This window comes from Myiozetetes cayanensis, unplaced genomic scaffold (assembly GCF_022539395.1).
Source record: "Myiozetetes cayanensis isolate MyiCay16 unplaced genomic scaffold, myiCay2020 scf16, whole genome shotgun sequence".
NCBI classification, from domain to species: Eukaryota; Metazoa; Chordata; class Aves; order Passeriformes; family Tyrannidae; genus Myiozetetes; species Myiozetetes cayanensis.
In genome coordinates, this window is record NW_026087270.1 from 16,599,138 (window position 1) to 16,612,301 (window position 13,164).

At 61.1% G+C, this 13,164-nt stretch overlaps 1 protein-coding gene across 5 annotated transcripts in view; it reads left to right on the plus strand.

Annotated features, from left to right (window-relative positions):
• RIPOR1 (RHO family interacting cell polarization regulator 1) overlaps positions 1–11,044 on the plus strand; it is a 30,296-nt gene extending 19,252 nt beyond the window's left edge. For 3 of the 5 annotated variants that reach the window (XM_050311431.1, XM_050311427.1, XM_050311429.1), the window contains 20 exons: positions 988–1,137; positions 1,465–1,543; positions 1,863–1,886; positions 2,381–2,434; positions 2,543–2,695; positions 2,786–2,849; positions 2,932–2,975; positions 3,178–3,303; positions 3,553–3,701; positions 3,827–3,956; positions 5,056–5,868; positions 6,360–6,499; positions 6,847–7,021; positions 7,176–7,311; positions 7,482–7,643; positions 7,780–7,938; positions 8,271–8,467; positions 8,572–8,655; positions 8,963–9,053; positions 10,079–11,044. In XM_050311431.1, coding sequence (XP_050167388.1) covers positions 988–1,137; positions 1,465–1,543; positions 1,863–1,886; positions 2,381–2,434; positions 2,543–2,695; positions 2,786–2,849; positions 2,932–2,975; positions 3,178–3,303; positions 3,553–3,701; positions 3,827–3,956; positions 5,056–5,868; positions 6,360–6,499; positions 6,847–7,021; positions 7,176–7,311; positions 7,482–7,643; positions 7,780–7,938; positions 8,271–8,467; positions 8,572–8,655; positions 8,963–9,053; positions 10,079–10,176 — 3,028 coding nt within the window. In that variant the 3' untranslated portion in view covers positions 10,177–11,044. Of the gene's footprint in view, positions 1–987; positions 1,138–1,464; positions 1,544–1,862; positions 1,887–2,380; positions 2,435–2,542; positions 2,696–2,785; positions 2,850–2,931; positions 2,976–3,177; positions 3,304–3,552; positions 3,702–3,826; positions 3,957–5,055; positions 5,869–6,359; positions 6,500–6,846; positions 7,022–7,175; positions 7,312–7,481; positions 7,644–7,779; positions 7,939–8,270; positions 8,468–8,571; positions 8,656–8,962; positions 9,054–9,290; positions 9,355–10,078 lie in introns of all 5 variants that reach the window. The other 2 variants (XM_050311430.1, XM_050311428.1) reach the window with 2 other exon arrangements.
• The last annotated feature ends 2,120 nt before the right edge of the window (positions 11,045–13,164 follow it).

Below are 13,164 nucleotides of genomic sequence, written 5' to 3' on the forward strand. Positions count from 1 at the left end.
ACCAGCACGTTGATCTGTGGATGTAGAGGGGGTTGCTTAGGGACAGGGAATAGGGAGGATTTTTAGATGCCTGCAGCCAAGTTGCTGGTGGGGAGATGCTTGTGGGAGTTGCCTCCAGGGACTCTGGAGGACGGGAATGATGAGGAAAATGGTGGAAATTAGGCGCTTACCCATCTCTCCACCTTGGGAGGAGGCCAAGACATTCATTTCCCCCTCGGATGATTCGGGGAAGTGTTTTGGTCACTTCTGCGAAGAGCGGCACAGGATGGGAGGTGCAGCCAAAGGCTGGGAACTGAGCAGCCCCTGGGTGTCTCCTGGGCACCGGTGGCACGGTGATGCTTTGGAGGGAGGAAGGGAAGAGCCGGTCTGAGCGAGGCGTTGCTGGCTGGGCTGGGGAGTGACTCCATTGCACAAGGCAGGAAGGGTGGTGTTCGGGTCCCGGGCGCTGGGTCGGCACCCTGTGGGTCGGCTGGGGGAGGCAGCTCCATCCAGCAGGTTTGGTGACATCTGGAGAGGCACAGCATCGGTGAGGATGTCCTTGTGCAGGTGGCTGCGCTGTGTGATGGGGTGACAGGGCTGCTGGTCCCCAGGGTTCTCCCACGCTGCCACCCACTGGGATCTCTACCTGAGCCAGTGAGCAGGTGACAGGCTGTCAAGCCAAAGGTGGCGTGTGTCACCCTGCCACAGTGCCCAGAGAGCATTTCTAAGCCCCTGGCAACCTGGGATGCTGGGGATGGAGCAGAGCATGGGCCCTTCAGAGGGGCACCAAGGCTGGAGATGTCCCCACAGGCACTCCAGGAACACGGTTTGGCTCCAGCTGGTGCCATCTCCATTTACCTTTGCTCCCCCTGACCAGCACTTGGGACCTCCCCACCTTCACAGGGGCTGTACTTGAGACAGGGTGCCCAGCAGGCTGGGGCATCCAGCAGGACCTTGGTGCTGTGTGCTGACCGTGGCCACCCTGGCTTTGCCGGCCTCTCTCCCCAGGAACCTCTCGCCCTTCACCCCCACCGTTTCCCGCAAGACTGGCTCCAGGGTCAGTAGGATGTTCTCAATGTCCCACAAATCCCCACCACCCAAGGTGCCTCAGCCCAACCGCCTGGACGAGGTGTATGAAGCTCTCAAGAAAGGCCTGACGTGAGTGCTGGGGCTCCCTGTGGCAGGGTGGGTGGAGGCAGGGAACCCAGAGGGGCACAGGGACAGCCTGTGACGTGGGTTGGGGTTGGCAGCTCTCATCTCTCGCCAGGCAGAAACATGCCAGATCTCCTGGGCACGGTGCCCTGGGGTCCTGGAGCTGTGTGGGGTCCCACATCCCACCACGGCCCATGTAGAGGCATGAATGGGTTCCCGTGCCTGGATGCTGGAACAGGGAGTGCCAGATATGCAGGGTTGGCGTGGGCTGTGGGTGGCAGAAGTCCTGGGCACAGCATCCCAGCCTGACCCCCATGCTGTGGTTTCCCCCAGAGCCTACCTTGAGGTGCACCAGCTGGAACTGGAGAAGCTCAGCACCCAGATCCGAGAGTCCAAGAGGAATTCACGCCTGGTGAGTGCCGCTTGGGAAGAGCCTTACAGGGAGCGGTGCTTTGGGCAGACAGCCAGGGTTGTGGCACAGCTGGGGCAGCTCATGGTCCATCTGTGCCCTGGGGCAGAGCCTGTTTCTGTGGGGGTGTTTTGGGGGCCAGCCCAGGCTCTGGTGTTGGGCTTCACGGGGCTCCTGTCCCTCTGTCATGCACTCTCCAGCCCCGGCTGGGTGCTGCATGTCCCACTGCTGTGCTGTGGGTGCTGGGTGCAACGTGCTGGGTCTCCTTGGGTGGGCAGAGCTGGCTTTATGCTGCATCTTATCCCTCTCCTCTCTCCTCCAGGGCTTTCTCTACGATCTGGATAAGGTAAGAGGGATCAGTGCCCCATCCCCCTCATATCGCCCTGGGATGTGCCTGGGATGTGCTAGTGCCTGGGATGTGCTACTGCCAGCCCTGCTCTGCTAGCACTGCCCTGCTGCCTGTCCCTTGGGATCAGGGTGGGGGAGGAATTGGGGCTCTGCAGGCAGGGTGGCTCTGGGCAGGGGATGGAGCAGAGTATCCTGCTTCTTGCAAACAAAGCTGTTGTTAGCGAGTGCTTGGTCTGGGTTAGCTCTGAGGCTGGGGAAAAAAGCACCCCGGAGCCTGGCTTGGCTCCTGGAGGACCCTCGAGAGCAGGGAAGCCTGGAGGAGGCTGCAGCACGTGGGTGCTCCCTGGTGGCTGCCACCCTGCAGCTCCCAGGCAGGGCTGGTGTCCAGGACGTGTCCCAGCCACAGCCTGGGGGACGCAGAGGGCACATCCTGACCCGTGTCTCTGCCGAGTGGCTGCGCTGCCGCTCACACCATCTCCTCTGCTCTTCCAGCAAGTGAAGTCCATCGAGCGCTTCCTGCGTCGCCTGGAGTTTCACGCCAGCAAGGTGAGAGCTGGGGACTGGGGTCGCCTTGGGGTAACCTTGGCGTGGCACCAGGCTGGCCGTGCTGTCCCCAGCCCTGCCCCTCACCACAGCTCGGGCCTGTCCTTGCAGATAGATGAGCTGTATGAGGCGTATTGCATCCAGCGGCGGCTCCGGGATGGAGCCCACAACATGGTCAAGGCTTACAGCACGGGCTCTCCGGGCAGCCGGGAGGCACGGGAGAGCCTGGCCGAGGCCAGCAAGGGCTACAAGGAGTACACAGAGGTGAGGCAGCTGGCAGGGATGGGCTGGCAGGGTGCTGGGTCCCATGAGCGTCTGCTGATGGGTCCCGTCCCTCCACCTGTCTGTTCCCAGAACATGTGTCTGTTGGAGAACGATCTGGAGAGCCAGCTGGGCGAGTTCCATGTCCGGATGAAAGGTACCGTGCCCCGCTCCATCCCTATCCCGCTGCCTGCCTGGCTGCCTGCTGCCTGCTGACGCCCCTCTGCCTTCTCTTGCAGGACTGGCAGGCTTTGCCCGGCTTTGTGCTGGTGACCAGTATGAGGTTGGTGGGACCATGTGGGTTGGGTTCTGCTCTCCTCCTGCCCTGTGGTCCTTGGGGTGTCTCGGGGGTGTAGGTGGGCGCTGGCGTGGAGGGCATGTTGCAGGGTGGTGGTGGGTGGCATGGGTCCGTGGCCGTGCCTGGGGACACACAGAGAGCGCCCTGGTGTCCTGTCTTCCCCATACCCACCCCTGTGCATCCCCAGATCTTCATGAAGTACGGGCGGCAGCGGTGGAAGCTGCGGGGGCGCATCGAGGTGAACAGCAAGCAGGTGTGGGACAGCGAGGAAATGGTTTTCTTGCCCCTCATCACTGAGTTCCTCTCCATCAAGGTACAGTGCAGAAGTGGGCAGGGATGGTGTGGGCCATCCAGCTACCCCCCTGTATCAGAGCCATTTAGGTTGGAAAAGACCACTTGGATCATTGAGTCCAACCCCACCTTAAACCATATCCCAAGTGCCACATCCACACATCTTCTGAACATTTTCAGGGATGGTGATTCCACCACTTTCCTGAGCCTCCCTCCAGCGCCTCACTCTCACTGGCCCATGGCTTCATTTCCTCCTCTCCTCCTTCTCCAGGTGACAGAGCTAAAAAGCCTGGCCAACCACGTGGTGGTGGGCAACGTGTCCTGCGAGACCAAGGACCTCTTTGCAGCTCTGCCCCAGGTAGTGGCTGTGGATATCAATGACCTGGGCACCCTCAAACTCAGCCTGGAGGTGACCTGGAAGTGAGTACCTCAGCAGGCACTGCTGGTGGCACATGGCAGTGCTGGGGATCCCCAGTATGGCATGGCAAGAGGTGATCCCCCTCTAAGGTGATGCACACCCCTCACCTTCCTGTTGTCCTCCCCAGCCCCTTCGACAAGGATGACCAGCCCTCAGCAGCCAGCACCGTCAACAAGGCACCCACAGTGAACAAGAGGTTCTCCACCTACAACCAGAGTCCGCCTGACACGCCGTCCCTTCGGGAACAGGCGTTCTATGTAAGTGTGCACCAGGCAGGGCTGCTCAGGAGAGGTGGGCGCTGGTGAGGTCCACACGGGGATGTGCCCACGCTGCATCTCAGAGGGTGGCACAGCTCAGGGACTGGGGTGGGCAGCTCCTCTCCAGCCGTCCAGCCACGACTCCCCGGTACCGGTGCCCGCTCCTCCCTCCCGCGTTCACAGCTCCTCTTCTCTCTGCCCAAGAGCCCGGAGCGGGCGGCCGACAAGCGTGGTTGGTCCTTGCTGGACATCTTTCGGGAGACACTCTTCGAGAAGCTCTCTCAGAGCTGCTCCTGCGGCGATGTCTCCTCGGCCGAGCTCGGGAGATGGCCGCAGCAGGGCCGCGTAAGTGCGGGGCTGGAGCAGGCCGGTAGCTTAGCCCAGCAGTGTGGCCCTCCCGCAGTAGCCATAGCCGCTCCTTGTCTCTTACTCGCCATCCCTCACTGACGCCCAAAGGCCTGATCCTGCCAGGCTGGCGTCTGGCTGGTCCTGCAGAGCTGCTCCCCAAGCTAGGGGAGCCTGGGTTCACCCCTGTGCAAGAACCAGGCAGTAGTGAGTAGAAAGCTTCTCTGTGTCCCTGTGCTGGTGGCGCCGGTGTGCTGTGCCGTGGTGCTGGCGTGGTGCTGGTGACGGTGCTGGTGTGGTGGTGTCATGGTGCTGGTTTGACTCTAATGTGGTGTTTGACTCTTAACTGGTGGCACCAGTTCAGTGATGTTGAACCACGACTGTTGGCCTGATGGCCGGTGCCATCCCCATGAGCTGATGCTGGACCTCTTTCGGTCCTTGCAGCCGTGGTGGGTGGTGTCCTCGGCCCTAGGTGCTGCATCCCACTGTGCTGGGGAGCAGCTGGCACCCCAGGGCTCCAGGGGCTGGGCATGGGAAGGTGGACTGCCTGCTGGCATGGGGTGAGATCCAGGGCTGGAATAGGCAGCCGTGGTCTGCTGGGACCTCGCTGCCCATCCTGCTGTGCCAGCAGAGCTTTGGCAGCCTCAGTGCCCTCCAGCTCAGCTGGATCCTGCCCCTGGTTGACAGGAAGACAGCCAGAGGAGCAAGGGCAGCAGGAGGAGGGTGTTGGCTGACAGCACTCTCCCCTCTGCAGAACATGCTGCGGCGCCAGGAGGAGCTGGAGAATGGCACGGCCTGGTCCATCTCCTCCGAGTCCTCAGACGACTCCTCCAGCCCCCAGCTGTCCGGCAGCGCCCGCCACGCCGCGCACAAGCCCATCGTGCAGCCCGAGGTGCAGGCATCCGCCCCGGCCATCGAGATCTCCTTCTCCCAGCAACCAGAGGAGGCCGAGACCGGCCTCGGGACCAGTGGCAGCAGTGTCTCCCCTGCCGGGAGCCAGCCAGAGGAGTCGGGCAGCCGCAAGAAGGATGCAGTGGCCAACGGGCACGTGCCCTACTCCCGGACTCTGAGCCACATCAGCGAGGCCAGCGTGGACGCCACGATGGAGGCCAAGGCTGTGGAGAGCCCCTGGGAGCCCATGCCCAGCCCAGAGGACACAGGGACGGGCGAGCAAGATGCAGACCCTCTCTCCAGCACCGCGGTGGCAGCTGCTGTGGCAGGGCAGGACAGGGACACTGAGGCCAAGCCCCGAGCCTCTGCGGCGTGGGCCACGTCCTGCGAGGTGGAGGCTGGCAGAGCCGAGCCAGTGCAGAGCCAGGCGCCAGCACAGGGTGGCTGTGACACCGAGGTCCCTGCGTCACTGGCACAATCCTCTGTGGAGGAGAGGCCCGTCCCTGCCCCACCGCTGCCTGCCAGTGTCCCCGAGGTGCCTCGGGGGAAGGTGGTGGACTCAGGGCTGGAGGAGGCCATCAGCCTCCTGGGCTCAGCCCTGGAGGACTATCGGGGGCAGTTCCCAGAGCTGCAGCCCCTCGAACGGGAGCTCAAGCGCCTGGAGGAGATGCTGCTGGTGAGGAGTTCTCAGTGGTGTCCAGGGACAATGGGGACAGGGCCATCCTGGATGGCAATGCCTGGGGACAATGGGGACAGGGCAGCCCTGCTGGCAGTGCCCAGGGATTACAGGGACAGGGCTATTCCTTCTGGCAGTGTCTAGAGACATGGTGGATGGGTCCATCCAAGCTGACAGTGCCAGGGGACATGGATAGAGCCATCCCTGCTGGCAGTGCCCAGGGATGGTGGGGATGGGGGTCCCCCCAACTGGCAGCCTCTAGGGATGATGGGAATGGTGATCATCCCTGATGGCAGTGCTTAGAGATGATGGGGGTGGGGTCACCCCAGTTGGAAGTCTCCAGGGATGATGGGGACAGGGTTCACCCCTGATGGCAGTGCCCAGGGATGATGGAGATGGGGCCATCTCTGATGGCATAGCTGGGAATATGTGTGGCAGGGCTGTCTTGGCTGGTGAACCAGGATTCAAGCCCACCATGCCTTCCTCCACAGCAGAAGCAGGGAGTCTTCCTCAGCCGGGCCTCCAGCATCAGCTTGACCGTGGAGCATGCACTGGAGAGCTTCAGCTTCCTCAACACCTCTGACATGGAGGATTCAGAGGGCTCTGAGGAGGAGCCTCTCCAAGACGAGAGGTGCACAGTGGGGCTCATGGGATGGGGCACAGGGCAGGAGGCAGCCCAGGGGCAGTTGGGATGGGGGATGGCCACCTCTGCCAGGATGCCCAAGCACATTTAGACTGGCCCATCACAGCTCAGAGAAGGGCCAGGCCAAGAAGCAGCGGTTTCTGGTCCTTCTGGTGGCACAGTGTCACCCCGCATCTCTCCGTGGGGGTGGGCTGAGCCCCTCTGCCTCCAGGACATGCTCCTTTGCCCAGCTGTGGTGCTGTAGGTCCTACAGAAACTCTGCCCTGTGCGTGGGGAAGGGCCAGATCTGGTTTTCCTGTGCTGATCCAGTGCCTTGACCTCTCCCTGGCTTGCAGGAAGGCCGACAGACCCCTGCGCAGCACCCGGGCCCCCAGCGCTGGCGAGATGGGGGCAGACGACACTGGAATGTGCAGCGGCTCTGAGGCCAGCACCGACCCCATGAGCACTGGCAACGAGTTCCTGGATAAGGCTCTGGTGCTTCACCTCAACAACTGCAACTGCCTGCTGCTGGTGAGCACCAGGGATGGGGTACAGCAGCCGGAGACACCCTGGGCTGGGCTGTAGGTCCCCCCTCAAGGGGGTGCCTTGCCGCGGCACGGAGGCGCTGTGGTGTGGGCGGTGTGAGCTCTGTCCCTGAGGTCTCTGGTTTGGCTGTGCCTCGCAGAAGCTGGGCACCTTCGGTCCCCTGCGGTGCCAGGAGATGTACGCCCTGGACAGGCTGCTGCGGGAGTCGCAGGTGCTGGAGATTGTGTGCCAGCTGACGGAGGAGCGCGCCGGAGCGGCCAGCTCGGCCGCCGACGGTAAGGGCTGGCGGCCGAGGGGACCCTCCGTGCCACCCTGGAGGCTGTGGGAAGCCTGGTGTCCCCCCCGTGGGCACAGCCTGGCAGCAAAGGGGCCATGCCAGGCGGAGGGCAGGAGTCACCAGCCTGCTGCCAGGCCTCAGGAGGTTTGACGAGCCCTGTCCCTGCAGTGGTGCAGTTCTCGACGCGGAAGGAGGGCGTGCTGCCTCTCTGGGACCTTTGTGTGGAGGTGCCCAACATCTACACCTGCTCCGTGGAGCGGTTCCTGCAGGTGCTCAGTGCCCAGTACGCAGCAGCCATCAGTGAGCAGCACCCTGGTTTGGCTGATGCTGGTGAGTGGGTGCCAGGGGTGTGTGGGGAGTTGGCAGCCTCGCCCAGTGACCATGAGTGGGGGTGTGTGGGTGCCAGGAGCCCCTCAGAGGGGTGACCACAGCTGCTGCACACCCTGATCCTGGCTCTTTCCCACAGTGTGTGTGAAACTGGTGGAGGACGTGCTGAACCGGCGGCTGCCCCGGCGGCCTGGCAGTGCCCAGAGCGAGCAGGTCACCATCTTCCAGTACTGGAGCCACTTCGAGTCGCTCGGCGCCCTGGTGCTTGACACCTACATGATGGAGCTGGCAGAGGAAGGTGGGTGCCCTCCTATCTTCCTTAGGCCCTGGGGCATCACCATAGTCATTGATGACCTTGCAGCACTGCCGTGACCCCCTGGGGCATCACCCAGAGGCTCAACCATCCTCGGGCTGGGCAAGGCAGTCTGATCCAGAGTGCAGCCCACTGGCATGCTGCCTTCCTATGTCCTTGCTGTAGGTCCCCAGCATCTTAGGGGACAACATCATGTTTGGGCACCCTGTGTGGGGCCACCTCTGCCCGGCATGGATGCAGGGTGCCCTGTGGTGATGGGTGTGGGGGCAGTGCCATGTTGCTCCCCGCACCCTGGCTGAGCTGATGGCTTCCTGCAGCGCTGCTGGCACAGAACCTCAACTCGGACGACCAGGACGTGGTGCTGCGTGCCCTGAAGCGCGTGCCCGAGGCCCGCCTGAAGAAGGAGGGACTGAAGGCGCTGAGCCTGCTCCTCGTGGAGGGCAACAGCAAGGTGGTGAGCGCCGTGTCGGCCCAGCTGCGCAGCCTGGCAGAAAACCCCCGGTTCCGCCAACGGGTATGGGCTGGGCAAACCAGGGGGAGATGGGCCGGGGCCACAGCCCCTAGGGGGCTGCCCCCAGCTCTGCTGCAGGTGGTGGCACTGACTCCCCTCTCCCCCAGGCCCTCGTGTGCTTCCTGGAGCAGCTGGAGGATGAGGAGGTGCAGACGCGCGTGGCGGGGTGTGCGGCGCTGGGCTGCCTGAAGGTGAGAGGGATGGGGGAAGGAGGCAGCAGAGCTGCGTGTTCCAAAGGAAGAGGAAATGCCTGCGGCCGGTGACTCCGGACACACCTGCACAACCCCCTGCTCCCGGGAGAGAAGAGCTGGGGGTGCCCCAAACGTGCTGGAGCAGCAGGCAGGGGCAGGGCAGGAAGGGAAATGGGGAGAGAAGGGACAGGATGTGTGGCTTCCTTGCACTGTGGGGCCGCAATGCCCTGTGCTGCCTTCCCCTCTGGGCTGTGTCCCTGCTCCAGCCCTGCTGGCCATACTCAGTCCCTTGTCCTTTCTTCTGCAGGCCAAGGAGAGTATCGAGCAGCTGGTTTACCTGTGCCAAACCGACAAAGAGCCTGTGCGGGAGGCGGCCAAGCAGAGCCTGATGCTGTGTGGTGAGTGTCCCGCTATTTCTCTGCTCCCTCCCCACCCACAGCATCCCAAGAGGCATCTCCTGGTGCCAGCAGTGCCCACAGACAACCAAGCTCCGGGGCTGGTCCCTGCCTACCCCACGCACTCTGACTCATTGTGCCCCAAGCTCCGCCGGGCAAGAGCGAGCTGGCAGCGGGCAGCGAGAGCCAGGCATCCTGTGGCTACAGCACTAAGCCTGGTTGTTATTTATTATTTGCTAGATGGCCCTGAGAGAACCATCTGAGTGGGTTTCTAGGCCTCCAGATCGCGGCAGCTGCTGCACAGGTTGGGACACGTGAGCCGTCCTCGTCCCCCTCGTCCCCGCTCCTGCCGCTTTGCTCACGAATGTCTCCGTCTTAGAGCCTGTCAGCCATGTCACGTTTCGGAGTCTGTGTGTCTTGGATGTTGATAGTGCCCATCCCTGCGGCACCCTGGCACATGTAGGCACCTTGTGTCCTCTGTCCCAGCAGATTGTCCATGTCACACCACCTCTTGCTGTGGGCACATTTGCGCGTGAGGGTGCCGGGCAGAGAGCTCAGAGCGATCATGTAGCATGGATGTGGGCATCCCTGTGTGTGTGCAGGGGGTCCTGGGGGAGCCCTTGGGACCCCCGTGCCAGTGCATGCAGATGTGCACAGCTGTTGGAGCCGCAGGAGCCGGCACAGCCCTGAGCACTGGTCCCTTGGCCCCAAGTGAGGCTCTCCACAAGCCAACGCTCCCGCAACCCAAACACGGGTGATCCCTGCCCCACGTGGGCAGCTGAGGAACAGGATTTGCAACCTCTGAAGTAGGAGCTCTGGGGACTTTTTGAACCAGATCCCAGCTGGGACCTGCCCAAGGGTGTGCTAAGGAGGACAAGAGAGGTCTCCATGCTGTGGCCGTAGCACGCAGGCTCAGCTCTGCCAGGTGTTAGGCATGTCTCCCTGGAAAGGCCGGAGAAGGTGGCCAGGGATGGGCAGGGGACAGGACTTGTGCAGTTCAGATCACTGACCACGGTGTGTACTTGCAGGGGAAGACGGTAAATCAGCCCACCGGCGGCTGGAGGAGACCCTGGACAGCCTCCCACGGATCTTTGCACCAGCCAGCATGGCCAGTACAGCTTTCTGAGACCCACGCACGCCCACCTGCCATCCCTGAGGGCACAGGCACCGCCGGGCCGCCCGGGCTTGCACGGACTGGGGACCCGGCAGCTCCCGCTCTCGGCACCACAGCGCAGTATTACCCCCGCCGGCAGCTCGCCACGGCCGCACACTGCCTTACGGAGCACCGCCACCTCCCTGCCCCCGGCCCCGGCCGGGCAGGGGGCTCGCTGCACATCCCACCCTCTGATCGCTATTTAAAGTACCCGCCGAGCCCACCCTTCCTGCCCCCCTCGTCGGCTGCGGCCGCCGGGACCGGGGCGGCGGGGAGAGGTACCGGATTTCTCTGCTCCTCTCGCCTTCCTCTCGCTCGAGGGCGCGCGCCCCGTCCCGTCCCGGAAGGACCTGCACTTTGGAAACTTTGCTGTTTTCTTTCCAGGAGTTGCCTGGGCCATTGGGGACTGCTGCCCTCTGCCACCTGGAGTCCCCGGGACTTAAATAAAATGAAATATAAGATATTAATATATTCTGCTGGCGTTTCTTCTTTCCAGCTCCACGTGCTCCTGTCGCTCCCCGGCTGTGGCTGTAGGGAGTGTAGTGAGATGTGGCCCCAGCCCAGAGCCTTTCCTGGTCTGTTGGGAAGTGCTGTGGAGGGCAGGGGCAGGAGGAGCAATAGAGGGACGGACAGACGGACAGACAGAAGCTGCCACCTTTTTTTTTTTTTTTCTTTTTTTGGTTTGTTCTGTTTTATTTTATTTTTTATTTACAGATTTTTGCAGAAAAACAAAAGCAAAAAATTCTTTTCTATAATGTCTCTATAAATCTATATATAATGTAATTACAGAGAATGACTAATTTTGATTTTAAACCAGAAATAAAACCAAACGTTTAATGAGTGTCGGTGTCGCTGTGAGGGTGTTTCTTTGGCCCCAGTGCCCTGGGGCAGGGCAGGCTGAGGGGCAGGGCAGGCTGAGGGGCAGCTTAGACAGCTGGAGGGTGACGGGGTGTTGTGGGGAATCACTGTGATTTCTGGCACCGCCTGCACCTCAGCCAAATGTTGCCAAAATTTGGCTACTGGGCACGGGAAGCATCACCCAAGGTGGTATGAGGTGGCCACACAGGATGGGAGCCACTGAAACCAGGGCTGGCTCTGGAAAGTGACAGCCCTGTGTGTGTGCATGTAAATCCACACATTCCCCATCTCCCGCTGCTGCCATGTGGGAATGGTTATCCAGGCCCTGACCTCCAGTTTGGACCAGTAAGGACCCATGTCCAGCACTGGGAGCAGATTGCAGCAGCCGCGGTGGCCATAGCTGTGTCCCCAAACGCCCTCCCACCGGATGGGTGTGACAGGGAATGCTAAACCACCCTAAGCTGCTGTGCCTCATCCCAGGATATCCGCTGTCCCCACCTCGCTGTGTGGTTCTGGGCTGGGAGAAGGGACTGTTCCCTGTGTCCCCTCTTGCTGCTTTTCCCTCACCACCTTCCCCTGGGGCTGGAGGTTTTTGTGCCCCTCCCGTGCAGCTTGCCTGGCACCTACGAGCTGCTGGATTGCTGGGAAGCTTGCTGGGGAGGATGCTTATTGGGAGCTTACTGGGAAGGAAGCGCTGTTTCCTCTGGCTCTCCCAGGGAGGAACTTTGACCTCTTGGTGGCTGTGATGGGGGCAACATGAAGGGGGCCACCTCCCTGGTATTCACAACACAAAACACTTCTCACTGCTTTGATTATTTTTCCTGAGTTCAGTAGCCTGGGTAGTGTGTGGCTGGTGACACAGAGCCTTCCTCCCCACTGAGGAGGAGGTGGCACTGGGCTACAAAGTGCATGGCAGAGGTGATCCTGTCCCTCTACACAGCCCAAGTGAGGCCACATCTGGAGTGCTGTGCCCAGTTCTGGGCTCCTCAGGACAAGAGAGTCATGGACCAGCTCCAGCAGAGGCTAGAGGTGATAAAGGGACTGCAGCATCTCTCTTACAAGGACAGGCTGAGGGAGCTGGGCCTGTTCAGCTTCCAGAAGAGATGACTGAGAGGGGACCTCTATCAGTATCTGAAAGGGAGAGTGTCAGAGGATGGAGCCACGCTCTGCTTGGTGGTGCCCAGAAATACGACAAGAAGCAACGGGCAGAAAGTGACGCCCAGGAAGCTCCAGCTGAACATGAGGAAGAATTTCTTTACCGTGCAGCAACTGCAGATTGAACAGATTGCCCAGAGAGGGTGTGGAGTCTCCCTCAGTGGAGATATTTAAAAACCATCTGGACACAATCCTGTGCCATGTGCTCAGGGATGACCCTGCCTGAGCAGGGAGGTTGAACCAGATGACCCACTGTGGTCCCTTCTAACCTTACTGTTCCATGATTCTGTGATTCTCTAAACCACACTAGGTATTAATAAGACGTGGACAAGAATCCCCTTCTCAAGCCTTTGTTTTTCCAAGCTAAACAGTCCCAGCTCTCATGACAGCTGCTCCAATCCCTTAATCATCTTAGTGGTCTTTATGGTCTTGGGAGGGGAGTAGGTTAGAGCAGCAAAGATGCCCCCAAAAAGCAGCAGAGGCAGGGCCCTCCCCTCCAGTATTGCCTCACAGCGCTGCCAGTCACCCATGCCAGAGCAGGGGCACTGCCAGCACTGGTGGAACCGGGGATTTATGGCCCCCAGGCTAAGCAGAGACCCTTCCATTGGTGCTTTCCTGTGTTTCTAAGCAAGTTCCAGGATGTTACAACCCTCTTATACGTTTGGTTTCATTTCTTTACCCCTCTGAATAACTGCTGGAAATAAAACCAGCCCGGTGTCCCAGTAGCCAAAGCCACAGATTCAATTCATTCACCTACCTGGGTGTTCTCCTTGACCTGCCAAGACCTAGTCCCCTCCCTGCAGCACAATTCCACCCTCCAAGATAAGCTACATCTTGACTGCAGAGATCAGAGTAGGAAAGAAGACTTCTGTCAGGGTAGGTGGGGAGCTGCAGGCCAGGACAAAATGACTCTGCTCCTGGAATTGCAAGATCATTATTTATGCAGCT